Here is a 21,106-nt window from a genome sequence, read left to right as displayed (position 1 = left end):
ACCTGATCCAGAAGGACTCCTACGTAAGCGGTGGGTGGTGCCTTACTCCTGCCTTCCCGACTGATGTGGTGAAGAGCCTGCGCTTTTATTTTTAGATTTCTAACTTTTTCTAGTCCGCTCCCTCACTCTCGCTCCCATAGCGTGCCTGCCCCTTCTGATCAGGGCTGGGGGGGGGGGGGACGGACACACGACAATGAGTATAGTCAATGTCCAGAAAGATGAAGGCAACCGGACCCAGAAGGGGTGGTGATTCCATTGCACCGGTGAAGCGTGGCTCTCGGAGACGGGTGCTGGATGCACCTTGTTTCAGTGAGGTCTTTCTTCACCGGACCACTGGCTGTCGGGGAGTGCTTTCGGTCAGGCAATCGTTAGACTTGGTCTTTCCAACTCTGCCCGGAGACAGAAGTGACTCTCTGATGACACTACTCTGACCCCTGAAGCAACAGCCCATGCCTGCACATGTTCCTGCCATTTGCTACCTCTGAGCAGAAGACAATTTGATCTCGTTTCGTCCTTCTTGCTTCAGCAAGCAAGTGGAAAAGATGCCCCTGTCCCTTAGCACGCCACTCTTGAGTATCATACTCAAAGATGAGTTACCACTATGTCCTCACCCATTTTGTTGTTGAGGTCTCAGAGATCACTGTTCAGTGATCACAGACTGAACCCTTCTGTTCTCCTTATCAACGGGCCACTGGGGATAGGGGGACCAGGTGAGGGAGAGGGGATGGCTTAGTGCAGTCCATCAGCACCATTGCAAAGACAACCCAGGAGCATTTACTGCTGGCAAGAGTCCAGAAGAGATGGGCATAGCTTGCATGAGATTCTCCATGTGATGTACCTCACCATCAGCAGAGGCACCCCTGTACTGAAAGATAACTCTCAATTCCTCACTCTACCTGTCTCCAGAAAAGACCGAAAAGCCCTGGTCCAGTGAAAAGTGACTTGGACTGAGAGGAAGGAGACTTGCTTTCTACACTCAACTTGGGCACTGGCTGAGAGTGGGTGGGTAATAATAATAATAATATTTATTAAACACACTCTACATGCTATGCACTGCACTAAGCGCCAGAGCAGTTACAAGATAACCAGGTTGAACACAGCCCCTGTCCCACAAAGGGCTCACAGTCTGAGTGGGAGGAAGAACAGGAACTGAACCCCCAGTTTCACAGGTGAGGAAACTGAAGCACAGAGACATGAAGCATCCTGCCCACATTGATACAGCAGGCCAGTGGCAGAGCTAAGATTGGAACCCAGGTCCTCTGACTCCCAGGCCTGTGGTCTTTCCACTAGGCCACACCGCTGGTTTTCTTGTCTGCAAAATGGGGACAATTATCCCTGTTGTAAGGGTAAATGTCAGAGCTCTTCAGCAGAAGTTGGGTGAATTCAAGGTGGTGTTTATTCCGTTGGCAGAGGCAAAGAGCCAGACCCATACAGCCTGCTGGGTGGAGGGATGAGGGCGGCTCCTGTCACCCGCCCCTCATGAAGCAGGAAGTTGAAGGTGGCACAAGCATTAGGCTGTGAAAGACAAGCCAAGGAAGACCAAATGCTTAGGGGGAAATCATTCATTTTGCTCCCCTCCCAGGGGCTCTCTTTCTGCTGGTTGATGTTGCATACATCAGTGAAGCCAAGGTCAGCTCAGCAAGTCCTTTGGGCTGCAGGCTGCAGGCTATGTTCCAGCAGCATCAGGGGTTGCTGGGAGGGAGGTGGGAGCCTTTTAACTACTCCAGACTCCTATTTTGAGCAGTAAAGAGGTGGTGGGACCTTGGGCAGAGTGCCCAGTTACAGGGAACCTGACTTGGGGAGTATCATTCTCTCTCACCTCAGAGGGAGGAGAACTCAACCCAACCCCTCTCTTACCGTGTCTTGAACCTCCAAGGCGATCCCTCGCTTCCTCATGGCTTTCAGTAGTTCCGGTGGCAACCGCTCCATCTGGTTCCCGGTCCCCACCACTACAATTTCTGGGCCAGGAAAGAAAACAAGTAACTCAGCCTGAGGAGTCAACAGTCACTAACAGGCAGCAGCCTCCACCGACCCAAGGAGGCAGCAGGCTCGAGCTTGACTGGCTCCCCGCTGTCACGGCCAACGCTTTTGTTGGCACGGGAGGAATTTCGTGATGTCCCAAGCCCACTCACTCTCCCATCCCAGTCTCATTCCCCTCCGGCTTTCTCCCCACGGTCATGGAGGTCAAAGGATAAAAATGGACAAAGGATAATCCCTAGAGTCAAACCACGCTTCGGGGTCTAAGGAATGCTCACTACGTCTCTTCTAAAAAGGGAAGGAGGTTGGAAGAGTGAAAGAGCGGAAGGAGGGCGGGACAAATAGCGCTCGCTTCTTGGACACTCCCCAAGGGTTTTTGCTTCCCAGGGACCACGGCAGAATTCAGAAGTGACGGGGGTGAAGCTGCACTGACTTCCTCCGGCTGCCGGGGATTCTCCAAACTGCCACCGGTCCTGGGGTGCAGGGAAGCTCACAGCCACGCTATTGCAATTGGGTCTTCTGGAAGGCCCAGCACTGTTTCTCACTCACCTATTCTAGGCTCCAGCATCCAGAAGAGCGATAGGCTTTCCTCTGTGATATCTTGGTGGGTTCCGACCTATAAAGAACAACGCGAAGTGAAAGCGGGGCTCCGTTCCTCCCAGCAGCCTTCCACACGATCCTCTCCCACCCGCTAACCGGGACGGCCCAGCGAGACGGGCGAGGAGATGGTGCTGCGATTCGGGGAGGCGGGGAGGTTTGGGTAGTGCAGCTTCAAGAGGGAAAGTTCCCAAAAGAGGCAGGCGGAAGTCTTCTCCAGCCGACACGAATAACAGATGTTTCTCCGTCGAGATGCACAACAGTGGGGTAGATAATTTTTTTTATAAGAGGGGTGTCCCAAATAACAGGGTCAGGAAGAAGCAGGGCCTAGGTCTGGAAATCCACCGATCCCGAACACGGGAGGGGAGGGGAGGTCTGCTGGGTCAGGTACTTACATTCCACTGCAGGATGGACTGGGGGATAAGGACACAAGGCCCCACCACCCGGTTGCCGTTGATAGTGAAGCCTCTGGGGCTGTAGCTATCGACGAACAAGATGTGAGGCGAATCCTTCTCCAGCATGGTAACGGTCGTCCTCTGGAACTGCTCGTCATCTACCGGGAAGAGGCGATGGCTCCGACATGGCTGCCTGGCCCGGGGAGAGAGTCCAGGAGAGAAATCGGGAGGGAGAAAAGGTCTTGGAGATTGGGGGCGGGGGCGCAAAGGGAAAATGAGGATGGGGGCGGGAGAGGGGGAAGGTGTCCTGGAGGAGTGGGCATGGGTCAGGAGGGTAAAAACGGGAAGGGGAGTTGCGGGAGGAAGCGAGAGACGGGAAGCCCTGGCGTTTCAAGGACGCCGGGTCTAGCCGCGACCTCTCTCTCACCAGTTCGGTGGCCCCCTCGGCCGACTCAGCGCGGGAACCGAGCGGGCCAGGGCCCGGACTGCGGCCCCCCCGGCCATGTGGGGCACGGCGGGAGAACGGTAGAGGCCGCGCTTCCGGCGGCAGCAGCACGGGAGCGCGAGAACGAGCGCGAGAACGAGCGCGAGAACGAGCGCGAGAACGAGCGCGAGAACGAGCGCGAGAACGAGCGCGAGAGCACCGGCCGAGGCCTGACTCAGTGCTGCCGCCACCGCCCCCTGCCGCCTAGAGATGGCAACTCAGGGAGGAAGCGTCAACTCTTGCCCACTCTTCCCGCTCCCCAGCCCCACGCCCCGCCCCCGCCGCCTTTCGCGCCTTGCCCCGGCGGGCCTGAGCGCGGCCGCCCATCTGCCGGCCCCTCACCCTCTAGAGGGAGGCGTCTCGTCACCATCTGGACCCCGCTCCTCCTCGTCTCGGGTTCTGGCGTCTCCGAAAAGCCCCTAAACCCCCCCGGGGGCAGGTGCTTTCCCACTGCCCCTTATGCTAGGCCCCGAGCTTCTGGTGTCTGGGTGTGCCCGGGCTCGGGTGTCTGGATGGGGGCGGCAACGGGCACCTGCCACGGCCTGGCCCCCACCGGACCCAGCCATTGTTCGTCCTGCCGGGCTCCGCCACCCTCACCTCCTCGGGTATCGGCGAACCTTCCCCCCCCGCCCCACTTCCCGGTCCGCCCCCCTCAACCGGATTTCCAACACCTGCACGAGTCCGCGGTGGGTGAGGGGAGATGAAATGGCCAGGGGGACTCCCGGCCCGCCCACCGACAGGGCCACCGTCTTCCCTTTCAAGCCAGGTCAAGGAGCTTTCCCCTGGGGCATCGATTCCAAGCTAGCCCAATTCCAAGGACCGTCCGCGTTTGTTTTCTTCCCTTAGAAGTCCTGCGGAAAACATTACCGGTTGACTTGGGGACGGGAATTCGGCGATCCCCTTTTCTGACACGCTACTTCCTAGGCGAGGCCTTTTCTTTACTTACATGATCTCGGAGAAAAGGGGTAAATACCCTTGCCCCCCCCCCCTTTGCCCTAAAGCGATGTCGGGGCCCCACAAGATGAGCCTCAGGAAGAAGCAGGAAGGCAAGAGGACCGGCGGGAAGTAACAGAAAGTTTCTATTAGGGAAGAATCGAAACAGATAGGATAGTCTGAGAGGCGTCCCACACTGATATACGAAGGAAATTCCCCCAGACTTAATGACAGGTAGTTTGAGAGGTAACGAAGCAAGATCAAGTTGAAGCCGTTGGTTTTAATAAACTTCTCCTTTCCTCCTTTTTTTTTTTAATGGTATTCGTTAAGCACTTACTGTGCTGGATGCAGTCTGTGTCCCACACGGTGCTCACAATATGAATCTCCATTTGACGGGTGAGGTAGATGAGGCACAGAGAAGCAAAGCGAGTTGCCCGAGATCATGCAGAAGAGAAGCGGTGGAACCGGGATTAGAACCCAGGTCCTCTGACTTCCAAGGCCTGTGCTCTACCCTCTAGGCCATGCTGCTTCCTCTTCCCTCCCCTCGTAATAGTAATAATAATAATAATAATAATGATCGTAGTAGTTAAGTGCTTATTACGTGCCAGACGCAGTACTAAGCACCGGGGTAGATCCAAGATAATCAGGTCGGACACAGTCCCTGTCCCACACAGGACTCACAGTCTTAATCCCCATTTTACATATGAGGTAACTGAGACACAGAGAAGTTAAGTGACTTGTTCAAGGTCACACAGCAGGCAAATGGCAGAGCTGGGATTATTCATTCATACGTTCAATCGTATTTATTGAGCGCTTAGTGTGTGCAGAGCACTGTATTAAGCAACTGGAAAGTACAATTCAGCAAAAAAGAGAGACAATCCCTGCCCACACCAGGTTTACAGTCTGGAAGGGGGGAGACAGACATCAAAACAAGTAGACAGGCATCAGAACCCAGGTCCTCTGACTCCCAGGCCCATGCACTCTCCACTAAGTCATGCTGCTTCTCCTCGTAAGTATAATTCAATCCCTGTAGTTTCTTCCATCCAAAAATTCTATTTTTCAAGGGGGAGGGCACTGAGGCAGTGAATAGGGAAAGAGCCCAAAGTTTGCAAAGAAAGTCAATAACAGAGCTGAAACAGGATCCGTGGTGCCTAACTTCCAGTGCAGTGCTGTTGTCAACCGGCTCACACGACCATGTGTCATGCTGTTGCCTCACTGAAGTGTATTTTAAAGCCAGGTCACTGTTCATAATAATAATAATAATAGGAATTGGGTATTAAGTGCTTACTATATGGTAGGCACTGTACTACCTGCTGGGGTGAATATGCGATCACCAGGTTGGATAGAGTCCCTATCCTTCATGGGGTTCCAAGTCAAAATGTGTTTAATCCCCATTTTGCAGATGAGAAAACTGAGGCACAGAGAAGTTAAGTGACTACCCAAGGTCATCCAGCAGGCATATCAGCTCCTGTTATGAGCTTCAGTTTGGATAACAAAACTCACTGAGGCAGTTAGTTATCCTTCTGGGTTCAATTAGTTCCTCTGCTTTCTTCGATCCAGTCAAGGCCCAGAGAAGTTTGTGGACACTCAGGAATGGAGTTTAGAGTCACCGGGATTTAGGGTCACAGACAGTGGAATTTGAAAGCAGCGGGATGTGGGGCAGGGCATTGGAGTTCAAATCATTAGGCAGTGGGATTTGGGACCACTGGCAGTAGAACACAGGATTACTTATTCGTTTATTCTTTATAACTTCTCTCACCCATAGCTATGGTATATTTAATCAATATATGTCTATAGTTTCTCCCATTAGATGACAAATACCTCGAGGGCAGGGATCTTGTCATTTACTTTGTAATAATAATAATAATAATGGTATTTGTTAAGCACTGCCTATATACCAGGCACCGTACTAGGCGCTGGGGTGGATACAAGGAAATCGAGTTGGACACAGTCCCTGTGCCATGTGGGGCTCACAGTCTCAATCCCCATTTTACAGATGAGGTAACTGAGGCACAGAGAAGTGAAGTGACTTGCCTAAGGTCACACAGCAGATGTGGCAGATCCGGGATTAGAACCCATGACCTTCTGACTCCCAGGCCCGTTCTCTATCCACTATGCCATGCTGCTTCTACTTCTTTTATTTCTTTTGTGTGTTTCGCATGTGCCCAATTTTGTGCTCCATAAATAATAAGCAGTCAGTGAATATTCATTATTGGCAGACCTACGTGACTCCAAAATAATTACTAGGAAATCTGGCACTTCCATCCACCTCTCTCCCAACTGGCTCTGAAAAGTAACTTGCTTGCTTTGAGCAAGCAGGGAGCCATTGAGTAAGCTATGACGCATATGGGCACAAACACCAGCCCTGATTATTGGCAGTGGGATCAGAATGCTTTAAAGTCAGTCAGTCAGTCAATTATATTTATTGAGTGCTTACTGTGTGAAGAGCACTGTACTAGGCGCTTGGGAGAGTACAATATAATAGACACATTCCATGCCCAGAACGAGTTTACAGTCTAGAGGGGTAGACAGACATTAATATAAATAAATAAATTACAGTTAGGTAGATAGTGCTGTGGGGCTGGGAGGGGAGATGAATGAAGGGAACAAGTCAGAGCGACGCAGAAGGGAGAGGGAGAAGAGGAAAGGAGGGTTTAGTCAGAGAAGGCCTCTGGGTGGAGATGTGCCTTCAGTAAGGTTTCGAAGGGATGAGGAGAGTAATTGTCCTTTGTCGGATTTGAGGAGGGAGGGAGTTCCAGGCCGGAGGGAGGACGTGGGCGAGGGGTCGGCAGCGAGATAGATGAGAGCGAGGCATGGTGAGAAGGTTAGCAGTAGTGGAGTGAAGTGTGTGGGCTGGGTTGTAGTAGGAGAGTAGCGAGGTGAGGTAGGAGGGGGCAGGGTGATTGAGGAAAGGAAAGGACTAGAAGCCACTGACTACAATTCCAAACAATCAGATGGAGGAGTTGTGACTGTTGGATTAGACAGTCCTGGCAGAGTAGTAAGAAGCCTAAAAACTTCATTAGCAATAAATATACCACAGATCTCATTGTTTTTGTTGTTGTCTATGTTGTTAAGTTGGGGGTTTTTTTGCTGTCTGTGTCATGCTTATCATTCTTTGGGAAGTAATGTGGCCTAATGGAAAGAGCACGGGCTTGGGAGTCAGAGGACCTGGATTCTAATCCCTGGCTCCCCCATGTACCCGCTGGGTGACCTTGGGCAAGTCACTTAACTTCTCTGGGCCTCAGTTCCCTGATCTGCAGAATGGGAATTCAATACCTGTTTGTTCTCCCTCCATTTTACACTGTGAGCCCTGTGTGAGATTAGACTATCTTGTATCTACCCCAGTGCTTAGTACAGTGCTTGGCACACAGTAAGCACTTAACAAATACAGTTATTTTGTGCCTCTAAACTGTGGGTTCCTTGTGAGCAGGGAACGTGTCTACGGACTCTGTTGGAGCGGACTCTCCCAAGTGCTTAGCACAGTGCTCCTCACACAGTAAGTGCTCAATAAATACCATTAACTGATTGCCGGTCTTCCCGCTCCCCCCACCCTGGCAAACATCTCTGGGGCCAGGCAACATGTCCGAATTATTATTCCACCTCTTCTCTGTGCTTAGTACAGTGTTTTACACAGAGTGAGTATTTAACAAATGTAATAAATAGTAACAGAAGCCTTAGGGATGCCGGTTTGGATCAGGGGATCCTGGTCTGACTATTTACTATGAGGTTGTTTTATTGTCCAGTCCTTGCCCTGCAAATCAACAAAAGGCTGAGGCGTTGCTGGAGCTCTGGGAAAGCAGGAGGGAGCGTGGAACAGGAGAGGTGAGAGCAGACCCGAACACCTGGAAACTGGATCCGGGCCAGGGCCGAAATGGGACCCAACTAATCCTCTCAGGTTTCGGGCATCGGATTCCCTGCCAATTGCTATTAAACTGCCCCAATTGCCAGTGTTGGGGGAGGGGAGCGCTAAACGGTTGGGCCCACATATCCTTTCCCTCCACAGCTGCCCGCTAGAGCCATCTGAAGGAAAATAGTACTCTTAGATTTGGTTCCACAAGCTTCTGATGGAAATTGCAGCTAGGAGAATTTATTGACTGAACCTCTAAGCCTATGCTTGTGTCCCCGAGGACCGCTTTTCAATGTCTCCCTATGAATTTTAGCTCCCGCATCTGTACCTCTTCTTAGGCCTGTCTCTCCCCACCCACCTCGCTAACAAAAGCAGCAACTTTTGTTCTGGCTCTCAGGCCCATCCCTGAAGTATCCTTCCCTTTCCACAGCACTTTCCAAAATCCCACTTGGGAAGCTCCTGGTTTAACGCGGCGCTGGATCTCAGTAGGTCTCGAAGAATTAGAAGGAAAGCCTGAGAGCTGCTGAGGGAAAGGCAAACGAAGACATTACCCCTGGTTGTCTCTCCCAATATTAAATTGTGTTCAAGCTCACTCCCTTTAATACCTTCTGGTCTCCATCTACACCCAGTCCCCCGGAGAACTCATTCACTCCCACGGCTTCAACTACCATCTCTATGTGTATATTTCTCAAATCCGCCTCTCTAGCCCTGATCTCTCCCCTTCCCTGCGGTCTCACGTTTCCTCCTTCCTTCAGGACATCTCAAACTCGGATGTCTCACCGACACCTCAAATTTAACACACCCGAAACTGAACTCCTCATCTTCCCACCCAGACCCCGTCCTCCCCCTGACTTTCCCATCACTGGACACAGCACCACCATCCTCCCTGTCTCACAGACCCATGGCCTTGGTCCATCCCAACTGCTACGACGTTGATCCCAGCCCTTATCCTATGCCACCTTGCCGACCGAATCAGCCTCCTCGCTGATCTCCCTGCCCCAGTCTCTCTCCACTCCAGGCCATACTTCACTCTGCTGCCCAGATCCTTTTGCTACAGAAACGTTCAGTCCATGTTTCCCCACTCCTCAAGAACCTCCGGTGGTTGCCCGTCCACCTCCGCATCAAACAGAAACTCCTTACCGTTGGCTTTAAAGCACTCAATCACCTTGCCACCTCCTACAACCCAGTCCGCACAGTTCGTTCCCCTAACGCCAACCTACTCACTGTACCTCGACCTGGTCTATCTCACCGCTGACCTCTCGCCCAAGTCCCGCCGCTGGCCCGGGACGCTTCTCTCTCCGTATCGGATGGACGGTCGCCGTCCCTGCCTTCAAAGGCTTACTGAAGGCCCATCTCCTCCGAGAGGCCTTCTCCGACCAAGCCCTCGTCTCCTCGTCTCCCACTCCCATCTCCTTTCCCGCCCCCCCGTTCCCACAGCGCTTCCGTACCTATCCGTAATGCCTTTCGATGTCTGCCTCGTCCTCGAGGCCGTAAGCTAGTCGCGGACGGGGAACGGTGAAGCGGCGTGGCGTGGCGGATAGGGCGTGGGGCCGGGAGTCGGAAGGTCGTGGGTTCCGATCCCGGCTCCGCCACTCGTCTGCCGCGTGACCTCGGGCGGGTCGCTTCACTTCTCTGGGCCTCGGGGACCTCATCTGGAAAATGGGGCTCGCGACCGCGAGTCCCCTCTGGGGCGGGGGACCGTGTCCGGCCCGATTTGCTTGTACCCACCCCGGCGCTCGGTGCGGTGCCTGGCACATAGTAAGCGCTCAACTAAGACCGTAACGATTACCACTACCGACTCTTCTACCGTACTCTCCCAAGCGGTCGGTACAGCGCTCCGCACAACGTAAGCGCTCAGTGAACACCACCGATCAATCGGTTGATTGATTTAGGGAGCAAGAGGGGGCGGGGCAGCGAGATCGAGAGCTCCCACCCAGTCCGGGCCCGCGCAAGGAATCCCAGCCGGAGAGATGCAGCTTCCCCGTCACCCGTCACCGCTTCTCCCAGGTTCGTGTGGCCAAGGAGGGAGGGGAAGGGGGGCGGGAGTGGAGGGGAGGGACGGGCGGCGACCTCCGCTCTGCGGTTCCCGACGTGAATCCGGCAGCCCCGGCCGGGCTCGGACACCGACGGCGGGTGGAGCAAAAGCGAAAGCGGCGGCGGGCGAGAAGGAAGGGGAACTGGGGCGGGGGCCAACGGGATCGGCCCCGGATTGGCTGCGGCGCCGGGGGAGGGGGTGGAAGGCGGGGCGCGGCGCGGGGCGGGGCCGCCTCGATAAAACCGGCGGAGACGGGGAGAGTGAGGAGGGGTGGTCGGCCGGTGGGCGGGCAGGTGAGTGGGCAGCGACGACGGCGACGGTCCTGCTTTGCCCGGGGCGCCGTTCCCTCCATCCCTTCCTCCTCCTGCCCCAGAGCTCCGGCCCCCCTCGGCTGCCACCCCGGTCCCCGCCCCGCGGAATGGTGGCCGGCCGCTCCCCGCGGCTCGGAGGGAGGAAGTTCCCCAAGTGGAGCGAGCGGGCGCTCTCCCCCCGCCCCGCCCCCGGCCCACGCGGCCCGGACCGGTCGCTCGGCCCAGGCAGGTGAGAAGGGACCGGGGCCAGAGGAGGCCGGCGGGGTGGTGACGGGACCCGGGACCCCGGCCCCTGGCCTGGCCGGGAGCCTCCCCCAGCTGAAGCTTCCTCCCCGCCCCCAGCCCAACCGGTCTACCTGGAGGTGTGGGTATGTAGCTCGGCCCACCCCTCCACTGGGTCCGGTGCCCCGGCCGTCTGCTTGGGGGGTGGCGGGGGAGGGATGCGCGGGAGGAGACGGGGGTTCCCGACGGGTGCCATGCGGCCGGGGGGCTCGAGGGTTCCGGCAGGCTCCCGGGCCCGATCGTTGGAAGCCCAGGGGACGAAACGGGGAGGCCTTTAGGACCGGCTAAGCACACGCTGAGCTGGCACCGCCGTGAGGCCGCAACCGAGAGGAAAGCCGGCAGCCCGCAGACACAGGCTGCCGAAAGCCGGGACCGAGGGAGCGGAGACCGACTGGGTGGGAAGAGGCCCTAATGCCACGTGCCGGCCCGTCGGATCCCCCCCCCGCCGGCCACCGGAGGGCCTGGCCCCCAGCGAGAAGTGAAAAAGTGCGTGGGGGGTGGGGTGGGGGGGGAGGAACTCGGGAGGGCCAGGGAAAAGCTGGAACTAGGCTTTTCCGAAAGAGGACCTCCGTAGTTTCCCCTTCGCTACGACCCCAACCCCTAGGGCACCCCTCCCTAGGATGACGATCCGAAGGGTAAGGGGCTGTAACCTGTCGCTGCTGGGGGAGAAAGCGCCGCAAGGGCAGAGAGGTTCCGAGCTGGGAATTTCTGCCCCCGTTTGCCAGCACCTCCAGTTCAAGCCTGCCTTTCCCTCCCTTCAGGTGGTCCCCGCCCCGGCCCCGGCAGTGCCGAGGCGAGGCTTAAGGGGAACCCCACCCCCACCCATCTACTTGAGACCATGCGTGTGTGCGCGCATGCATGAGTGGGAGTGTACGGTCTTCTCTTGGGGTCAGCCGGGGGGCGGGGTGTGTGTGAGTGAGTGAGAGAGAGAGTGATATTTCAGGTTTTCCCAGCATCTCCTTCTGGGAAGTGGGAGCAGGAATTCCCAGCTCAGAATCGGGAAAATTGAAGGGCTCTGGGCAGCTGAACTGCCTGTTCAGGGGAACTGAAGCTGTGCATCCTGTGGTATTGCTTCTCAGAATCCCCCCTCCTCCCCGAGCACCACAGATGCTCCAATTCCTATTTCTTGGCTCTTGAGCTTCCCACAAGTATTTCCTCCTCCCTCTTCTGCTCTTGGTCTCACATCCTGCTGAGAGCTCATAGCCCCGAGGGGAAAGGGCACCTCGGAGGGCAGCGGTGTCTGGGAGCAGAGGGTATGGACCTAGCCTGTTGTGGCCTCGCAAGGAAAGGTGGGCTCTGTTTGCCTTTGGGAGTCTCTGTGAGTCCGGGTGCAGGTAGGGAAGAGTTACTGGGAAGCCGTCCTGAGGAAAGCTCAAAGTGACAACTGAATAGCAATTGGCAACCTGTGATTGAACCGTTTTAAACCAAAAAATCTCCCCGTGTGCTTTTTGGCCTGGCAGCTCCAAATGGGAGGGTGCAGAATTTGCTGGGTGATTCCTAGGGAGAAAGAAGGGATCCCTGAAGTGACCCCAGATGACCTCTCTGCCAGGTGTTCAGGTCTTGGCATCAGATCGGCAGCTCTGTCTTGGTCCCATTAAATGTCTCTCCAGCTGGGGGAAGCTGGGACCCTGAGTGAAGCTGGATTTGAGCACTTTCCTTAAGGCTTGCCTTGCCCCCTGCCCAGAGGGAGCCCCCTTCTCCCTCACTCCCCTCGGACTGCTCTTTTTCATCAGGTAGAAACCGGGGGCTTACAAGAGACCTCTAGAAGACGGAGAGTACAAATAGAGGTAGTGATACTGCAGCCTTCCGAATCAGATTCAGGAGCAGAATGAGCCTGCAGAACCGCAGGATACATCCTGGCAGAGCAGGGGGGCAAACCTCCCCAACCACCACCCTTCCCCCTCCCCTCACGCCGACTGACCAGCTGGATCACCTCTTCACATCTAAAATTCCAGAACAACGAGAGCTTCATTGAGCAGGCAACCTGGGGCCGTGGGCAGCCCCCAAAAGGCAAAAGACTGGATATCTCTCACCCACCTCGTACTTAAATACGAGCTCCCATCCAGCTCCAGTAGCACTTGGAGTCCCGATCAGAGGGGAATTGACTCTACCTAGTCAATTGTTTTGTACTCTCCCAAGCACTTAGTTTAGTGTTCTGCACACAATAAGCGCTCAAATACCACTGATTGGTTGATTAGACTCTTCAGCCAGTATTGCTGAAGGATTTGGGCATGTGAGAGACCAAGCCTGAGCCATGGCAAAGAGCCTCTGCTTTTTGTCTTAGTAGATGGGTCTTGACCTGAGGTCAGCATTGATATCAAGGAAATAATGCCCCAGGATATTGGACCTGGCTAAGGCAGTGCCAGATGCCAAGATCTGGTGGGATCCCAACTCCAACTGTGATGTTCATTGGTCAGGTCCAGCTCTGGGATGAGTTCTTTGGGAGTTGTAAGTCCAGTAGGGTCTCCGGCCAATTTCCCTAGGAAAGCAGAAAAATAAGCAGGGAAACATTGGGTCCTCCAGGCCTATCTTTAGGAGAGGGGACATGGAATTTGACCTGAAAATCAAGAGGTGAGGAAAGTAGTAGTAATGGTATTTATTTAGCACGTACTGTGTGCGGAGCACTGTACTAAGCATTGGGAGAGAACTCCCTCCTGTTTTTAGATTGTGAGCTTCCCTCCTGTCCCTGGTTGGAGGGAGGGGCTTGCAGTCTATCAGAGGAGACTCTATCAGGTTGATGACCGAAGAAGATGGGACTCTGGGGGAGTTAGAGGCGGGGCTGCCCAAGCGATCACCAAGCAACCTGGGTGGGAGTGGGGCACCAGCAAGGTGAGCCCCTCACCTGGATGTTGAGTTGGGTTCGAGAGGAGAGAGGCTGCGGTTCCCTCAGCCTCAGAAGGGGGAGGGGGTGGTGAGGAGGAGGGACCTTGTGTGGTGCGAAGAATCATCTTTGCAGTGCCTCCTAGGACTGGCAAGGGTTATCACTACTGTGGTAAGGATTTGGAAAATCGAGGCCTTGGAGCCACAGCAGGACAGCTGGGAGCAGAATTTGGAATCCTAGCCCTCTTTGATCTAACCACCCCAACCTCAGTTCTTTCCCACTAGAGCTGATGCTGGGATGGGCCCTCGCCAGTTTTGACGATGGACCTCGGAAGTCCCCGGGGCTGTGGAGAGGCCTGTTTCTTCTCTCAGCAGCTTCACTTCCTCCCTGGCCTGGTTGTTTCCCTTCAGGCAGCTATCAACATGGCTGAATGGCCCAGGGCCCCATTTCCTTCTCAGTCTCCCCACTGAGCCCAGCTGGCTGAGCAGGGGGTGAGGGGGAAGGAGGGGGCTCGGAGTTTTGCCAGCCCAGCTAGAGTCCTGCACGGGCTGGATCTGGTTTGTAGACCTCTGCCAGCCTGCGGAAAGGTGGGTCGGGGTTGGGTGGGCGGTTATCACCTTCCACTCTCCCCCATATCTGGCCTCTTCAAGCGGGCGGGTCTGGGCTGGGGAGAAACATTAGGGCTCAAGATGTGAATGCCCCGTCTCGCCTTCATCTGGCTAAGCCCCGGAATTTAGGCCCAAGTACCCTGCTGCGCCCACCGTGGCTACCTGGAGTAGGGGCCTCTGCAGCGTGATAATAGTTCAGCAGCAACCTTGGCCGCTGTCCTGGCTCCAGATGGACACGGGAGGTACCCAGGTTGTCGACCCCAATGAACTCAGGGCAGAGCTGCTGTGTTCTCATCAATCTCCTTTCTGGGCGGCAGCCTTTTGTTGTGCCGCCTGCTTGGCGGAGGGGACACTCAAGTCTCTGAGTTAGCCGTGCTTTCAGTCGCCAGGACCCCTCACTCTGGGACTTCTCTCTTCTGGCCATTAGGTTGCCTGGGTTCTGAGTCTCTAGTTGTACTCCCCCTCCCCACCCCCCTTTCTGCTAGGGGAAGTGGAGGTGGTGGCGCCTTGGGGCAGAGGCCTTTGGAGCTGATCCATTGTACCGGTGTGCTAATCCCCCAGGTGAGATTCCTCTCCTGGACTAATCCGCATTAAAGCTTCGGGAGGCCGGTTTTGCCACATCAGTCTCAAGTTTCCTGGCTTCGGTACAGGGGTTCTCACAGTCTGAGGGCCCTGGTCTCAGGGGCAGCCTCTTACCCTCTGCTTCCCGCCCCTCTGGATTGTGTAGCTCAACAAGCACCAATTGTTCCCCCAACCCACAGGTGAGGGCTTTGTTCTCCAAGACAGAGCTGTTTTCCTTCCTCTTGGGCTCGGGGTTGCCATGCACCCCCACCATCCCATCTGTCAAGAAGGGGCTCCTGCCTGGCTGCTCGGTGTCGGCTTGGTCCCTCCCCCGGCGAAAATGATGTTGTTGACCCTGGCTTGCCATCTTCTGACTCTTATACACAATCCCTCTGAGAGCCTCTCTAACTCCTCAAAGGACTAAGGATCTTATTGGAAAAGCTAAGTGGAAGGAGGGGAATTCCTGTCCAAATGAAAGTGGAGCCCAGCACCTCCTTGACCTTGGATCTTGTTGGGGTTTTTTTTTTTTTTTTTGGTGCATGTGTGTTTGTGTATTTGTTTTAGAATGTTCAGAACCTCAGAGAAGCCAAAATGGTGCCAGCTGTACCCGTGCTGTGGAGATCTGGTCTCACTGTACCCACCACTAGAACCCCGCAGCCTCCAGGGAGCTTGACTTCAGATGTGGTGCCTCTCCTCTCTCAGGTTCTGGGACTGGAGCATCCTTGACAGCTTGACAGCAGGCAACGGAATCCCAAAAGCAGCTGTTGTCTCCAGAGCATTCCAGCTGCAGTTGGATTTCGTTCCCTGCTATCCTGCAAGAGCACCATTGCGAGTCCCAACCTCATGGGCAGGAGACCAGGTGATGCCTAAAAGCAAAGGTTCCAAGCAGCTCCTATCTTGGGACCTGAGCTGAGCAGTATCCCAACTCTCCACTCAGGTCACATTTCCCATGGAATGTGGGAAGGGAGACATTTTTCCCTTCCTACTCATGTACAGGGTCATGAGTTGGGTTGGGCTGTCAGGGTGGCCCAGGGTCCTGGATGTTGCTGAGCCTCTGGAAAAAACCCCGGGGCCATTCTCAGAACCAGGAGACACCTTTTCTTGGTTGATATTTGTTAAGTAATTGTGGCATTTGTTAAACACTTTCTATGTGCCAAGCACTGTACTAAGCACTGGGGTGGATACAAGCAAATTGCTTTAGACACAGTCCCTGCCCGGCAAGGGGCTCACAGTCTTAATCCCCTTTTACAGATGAGGTAACAGGTGCAGAGAAGTGAAGTGACTTGCCCAAGGCCACACAAGACACATGGCAGAGCCGGGAATAGAACCCATGACATTCTGACTCCCAGGCCCTTGCTCTATCCCCTACGCCATGCTGTTTCCTGGGTTCTGAGGGGAATTGTAGCGGCTCGATTTCCGACGCTATCCGGGAGCTCAGTTACACACCAGCTTCCCAGCTGTCAGGTGCCAGATGAGTTTTGACGGTCCTTGCCGAGAAAATTAGTAGAGCCCAGTTGAAGCCACACAGGCAGATTAGTAAGAGAGCGCTGTGGGGTTTCAGTGTAGAAGTGGGATGATTTAGATCGGTGAGGGGGCTAAGAAGAGCGATATGGGGAGCAAACGAAGAAGAGTCCCCCACACTGTGTTCCACATCTCTGCTGTCAGCCCAGCCTTGTCACCAGTTTTATCCCTACCGTTACCTTCAATCTGCCTGGAGCAGGTGGAAAGCGTGTAAGCTCCTTGTGGGCAGGAATCGTCTACCAACTCTTCCAACTGCTTAGTCCAGTGCTCTGCACACAGCAAATACTCAATAAATACCATTGATTGATTGCTTGGGGCCAGAGGGGAGTCCTCCTTGCCGAACTTTCTCTAAGCCCCTGGAATAGTGGCTGGACTTGGGGAGCTCCAGGCCGGGCTTCCTGTCCTGCCCAAGGTTGATGTGTGCTCACTTCTTCCTCCTTTACTGTCGGCAGTAGGGGATTCCCAAGACAAGAAACAGGAAGTGAAGGCAGGTCCTGGGGAGCAAATTGGAGGGGCAGAGGACTCAGGAGGACTTTGCCCACTAAACTGGACTTTGCGTAAGAGCAGCAGAGCTGCCTAGGTCCCTGGAAGAACCTAAGGAAGCAGTGTAGCCTAGTGGATAAAGCACGGCGGGCCTAAAAGCCAGAGGACCTGGGTTTTAGTCTCAGCTCTGTCACTTGCCTGCTGCATGACCTTGGGCAAGTCACCTGATTTCTCTGTGCCTTTCTCCTCCATGACAAAATGGGGAATGAATACCTGTTCTCCCTCCTACTTAGACTGTGAGCCCCACGTGGGACAGGGACTATATCTGGCCTGATTAACCTGTATCAACCCCAGCTCTGTTCTTAGAATAGTGCGAGACACATAGTAAGCGCTTAACCAATATCACACAAGGAAAAAAAGAAAAGAAACCTGGACAAGGCCAGTGAGGGATGGGGAAACTCCCGGGCTGACATGCAAACCAGTTGTAACTGCAGCCCTGGCTGTGCTCCAGCAGATGGTAAAGGGGGATGGGGAAGCTACACCTTGTGAAAGGGGTTCATCTTGGGGGGGCGGTGAGGTCCAGCAGGTCTCGGGGCCTGGGCGGCTGCTTGCTAAAGATAGTGTCTCACTTCCTGGGGAGGAACTACCACAACGGTCTCTACAATAGCAGCAGCCATCAAGAGCTGGCCACAAGGTGGCTGGAACCAGCCACTGGGGAGGCTGGGGTAGGGGTCACGTGTAAGAGCTTCCTGCTGCTGGTGGGTTGTCGGGGCTGTAGGGCCAGGGGAAGAGAAGCTCCCTGAGCGGTGGGGACCCAGCCCGGTCCCAAACCCTGGGGAGGGCCCGCTCTAGACCCCTGAGATAGATGGGGCAGCCGGGTGTGCCCTCTCCCTGGGGGCCTCCTCACGCTCCTACCCAGTGAATGTGAAGAAACCTGCCTCACAGGGGACTCCTCTTCAGCTGAGAGCGGGCCACCGTCAAACAGGAACCATTGCCTCTGTCAAGAATGCTGTCCATCGGTGTGCACTCTGCCCCTCCTTGAGGTCTTGTAGGAGAAGAGCGTGGTAATCGGCGCTAGCCAAGGTTCTCTAGCCTAGACTCCATGGGAGAGAAATCGCTTTGGAATGACACGATCACTCCCGTTGAGCGGACAGCCAAGAAGCCATCGGGAATATCGTGTCCGTCCAAAGCTCTTTCGGGGCCTCCCAGAGAAACTTGGATCTCAACAGCTTTATGGAGCCCGATATCCAGGACGGTTCTGCCTCCGATCCCATCCCTGAGCTCTCTCGTCGGACCCAGACCTCTCTGGTGCCAAGGTCAGTGGCTTGTTTCTGAAGTGAATCCCCCTGCATTTCAGCTCATTCCATGGGACCAGCATAAACAACCTAACTAATTCAAGGCCTGCAGGACTCTTGTTTCCTTCATCCTAGTCAGAGGCGGTGGGGGAGTGGGGTGTGTGTGTGTGTGTGTGGGGGTGTGACCTTAATGTTCTGGTTCTGGGATCCTGCAGGTGACTGGATTGTTCTCTGCCCAACCACCCCTAGGAATTGATCCAGTGCTCCCCTGTCCTTGGGGGTGGAGGTGAGGTGGGGAGAAGCAGATAGATAAATCCTTCCAGTCAGATTGCTACCCCCTCACCACCTCAATGCATACATTTTTCTGTTTGTTACTGATTAATTCACCTGCTTGCTTATTGTGTATCACTCTCCTCATGCTTATTTTTATTTTTGTATACGATTGTATATTTGTCAATATATGACAAGTGATTTCCCCCCCGCCCCATTCGATTATGAGCTCTTTGAAGGTAGAGCACATTTTCTATTTCTGCCAATTCCCTAAGCCGCTTAGACTGTGAGCCCCATGCGGGACAGGGACTGTGTCTGATCTGACTTGTACTAGCCCTTAGGTCACTGTTTGACACATAGTAAGCACTTAACAGATACCATAAAAAAGCCCTAGAACGGGTCTTAATAAATACTGTGGTGATGGTGGGATTCTGGAGAGAGAGGAGGCTGCCCCATAGCTTTCTAGAGAAAGTTCACCCCCTACCATGTCGAGACCTTTGGAAGCTGTCCCTTTTAGAGGAAGATGACTGCTTAGTCCTCTTTGTGGATCTCACCTCCTCTTTTAATACTAATCATGGTGGCATTTGTTCAATGCTTACTATGTGCCACACACTGTTCTAAGCACTGGGGTGGATTCAAGAGCAGGCCCAGTCCCTGTCCATCCTGGGATTTCCAGTCCAAGTAGGAGGGAGAACAGGTCTCTTGCGATCTACCAGGGAGAAAGTTCTGGGGTAGGCTGACTGCCGAGTAGCTGTGCAAAGGCAGAGGGCATTGCAGGATGCTGGGGGAGGAAGTCTCTTCCTGTCACTGCAGACGGTCAGTAGTTGGTCTGGTGTGAGCAGCAATTCTCAGATCATCTCTTGGCTATGGATGGTGGAGAGAGCACCGCACTGGCACTGTAGCACCCTGGTGGGGCCGGAGAGAGGAAAGAAGTGAATGGGGCAGGGAAAAGAGTGGGTGGGAGAAGAGGGATTGGATCGGAAAGGAGAAAACGCAGCCAGATGGAAGGGCGGACCTTCATCCTCAGTGAGGTAAGGGAGTAAGAAGCCAGGAAGGGGAATAGGCTGTACTTTAAAGTGAGCCAAGCAGCTGAGAAGTTGCCACGGTAGGATGAGGGGAACAGGGGGCCAGTCCAGCCCATGTGCTTTGGGGTCCTGGAGAAGAATTGCAGGGGAGAGAGGCCTGTGCCTTCTAAGCTGGAGAAAACCCAAGGGTCTTAGTCCAAAGGTAATCTTCCTTTCTCAGCTCTGCCCTATTCAGATCTGTGGCCCATGGACTTCAGGACAGCCACTCAAGGACATTAGTTCCCCCCCCCCCACTTAACAAGCACGTTTCTTCCTCCTAGAAGTAATTACTGGATTGGACCAGTGACTCCACACCTCCCTTTGCTTATTGCAAAGACCAGACTGCCTCTTCCGTATCCTGGAAATAAAATTGTTGATTCTATATTGCTGTCTGTTGTTGAAAGAGGGGCAGGGGGTGGGGATGGGAAGAGAGAGAGAGAGAGGGTCCAGCAGACTTCTTTTTCTGCCCTAAGGGGCCCACGTGGCTCTCTCCCCAAAAAGCATGGAAGAAGTGTCCCTGATAGAAAAGTTGAGAGATTGTGTGTTCTAGTACTGTCTGGGGACACCAGACTCCAGTCCAATAACCATGCATAATAAAGCTTCACTGAGATGAGTTGGCTTAGGCTGCAGTGGTCTTTTGGGAGTCCTCCGGCCTGAAGAAGGAGGCTGGGTTGGTTCCAGAACTGGCCGATTCAGGGTGTGGTTCTAAGTGGACCCGGAGTTCTGGTTTGATTGAGACCCTTAGGTCCTTTTTGGAATTGACTTGAAGCCCTGGATCAAACCTCAAACTGATTTGGCCAAGGGTGGACTCTAGACTGCTGTATAAAGTCTTGCCTTGGTCTTGGACCTATACCCTCAGGTTTAATCCTGGACCAGGATTAGCCAACTTTCTGGGAGGGGAGAGTAGAATGGGGGTAAAATGCCAGTGACCTCTTTTTTTTTTTTTTTTTTTTACATTATTGGGTTTTATTTTATGCTACTGATTTCAGGTGACTGATTCGCCTCCCTTGAAGCCTCACCTATTTTGCTTGCAAAAGGTGGGCGCGCACACACACACACACACACACACACACAGATGTTTGGCCTCATTTCACCATTCCAATTGTCCCCAGAATAATGAATTTAAATAAAATTATCTTTCCAAACTTACTGTGCACTGTACAAAGTGAAAACAAAAGTTGCGGTCATTGTCACAAGACATTTTTAGTCTTAAGGTTGGGAACATAGGTAGTCAAATCTTCCAAGCAGGTTTTACATCCCTCCCATGACACATTCTTCCCTGCCTTAACTAATGAAGACATCTACTTGAAGGATCTACCTTCCTGTGAGGTCACGTCATCATCATATGCCAGACTCAATCAATCAATGGTATTTATTGAGTGCGTACTGTATGCGGAGCATTGTACTAAGCGCTTGGGAAAACACAATACCAAAGGGTTGGTAGATCTGATCCCTGCCCACAAGGAGCTTACAGTCTACAGAGGGAGACGGACATTAAAAGGAATGACAGATAAGGGAAACAGTAGAGCCGCTTGTCAGCTATGTGACTTTGGGCAAGTCACTTAACTTCTCTGTGCCTCAGTTACCTCATCTGGAAAATGGGGATGAAGACTGTGAGCCCT

At 54.1% G+C, this 21,106-nt stretch overlaps 1 protein-coding gene and 2 non-coding genes across 3 annotated transcripts; 2 read left to right on the top strand and 1 right to left on the bottom strand.

Moving 5' to 3' along the window:
- Positions 1 to 1,373: 1,373 nt before the first annotated feature.
- Positions 1,374 to 3,539, bottom strand: NDUFAF3 (NADH:ubiquinone oxidoreductase complex assembly factor 3). The gene is made up of 5 exons (XM_029050589.2): positions 3,397 to 3,539; positions 2,970 to 3,162; positions 2,527 to 2,593; positions 1,858 to 1,958; positions 1,374 to 1,515 (listed from the first exon to the last, which is right to left on the bottom strand). The coding sequence occupies exons 1-5, from the start codon at positions 3,471 to 3,473 to the stop codon at positions 1,396 to 1,398; spliced, it is 558 nt and encodes a 185-aa protein (XP_028906422.1). The 5' UTR covers positions 3,474 to 3,539; the 3' UTR covers positions 1,374 to 1,395.
- Positions 3,540 to 15,563: 12,024 nt separating this feature from the next.
- On the top strand, positions 15,564 to 15,677 carry MIR191 (microRNA mir-191). The gene has a single exon (NR_034836.1). It is a non-coding gene; the product is annotated as a microRNA mir-191 (primary transcript).
- A 2,282-nt stretch (positions 15,678 to 17,959) lies between these two features.
- MIR425 (microRNA mir-425) lies at positions 17,960 to 18,062 on the top strand. The gene has a single exon (NR_034837.1). It is a non-coding gene; the product is annotated as a microRNA mir-425 (primary transcript).
- Positions 18,063 to 21,106: the final 3,044 nt, after the last annotated feature.

This window comes from Ornithorhynchus anatinus, chromosome X1 (genome assembly GCF_004115215.2).
Source record: "Ornithorhynchus anatinus isolate Pmale09 chromosome X1, mOrnAna1.pri.v4, whole genome shotgun sequence".
NCBI classification, from domain to species: Eukaryota; Metazoa; Chordata; class Mammalia; order Monotremata; family Ornithorhynchidae; genus Ornithorhynchus; species Ornithorhynchus anatinus.
This window is presented reverse-complemented; position numbering and strand designations above follow the sequence as displayed.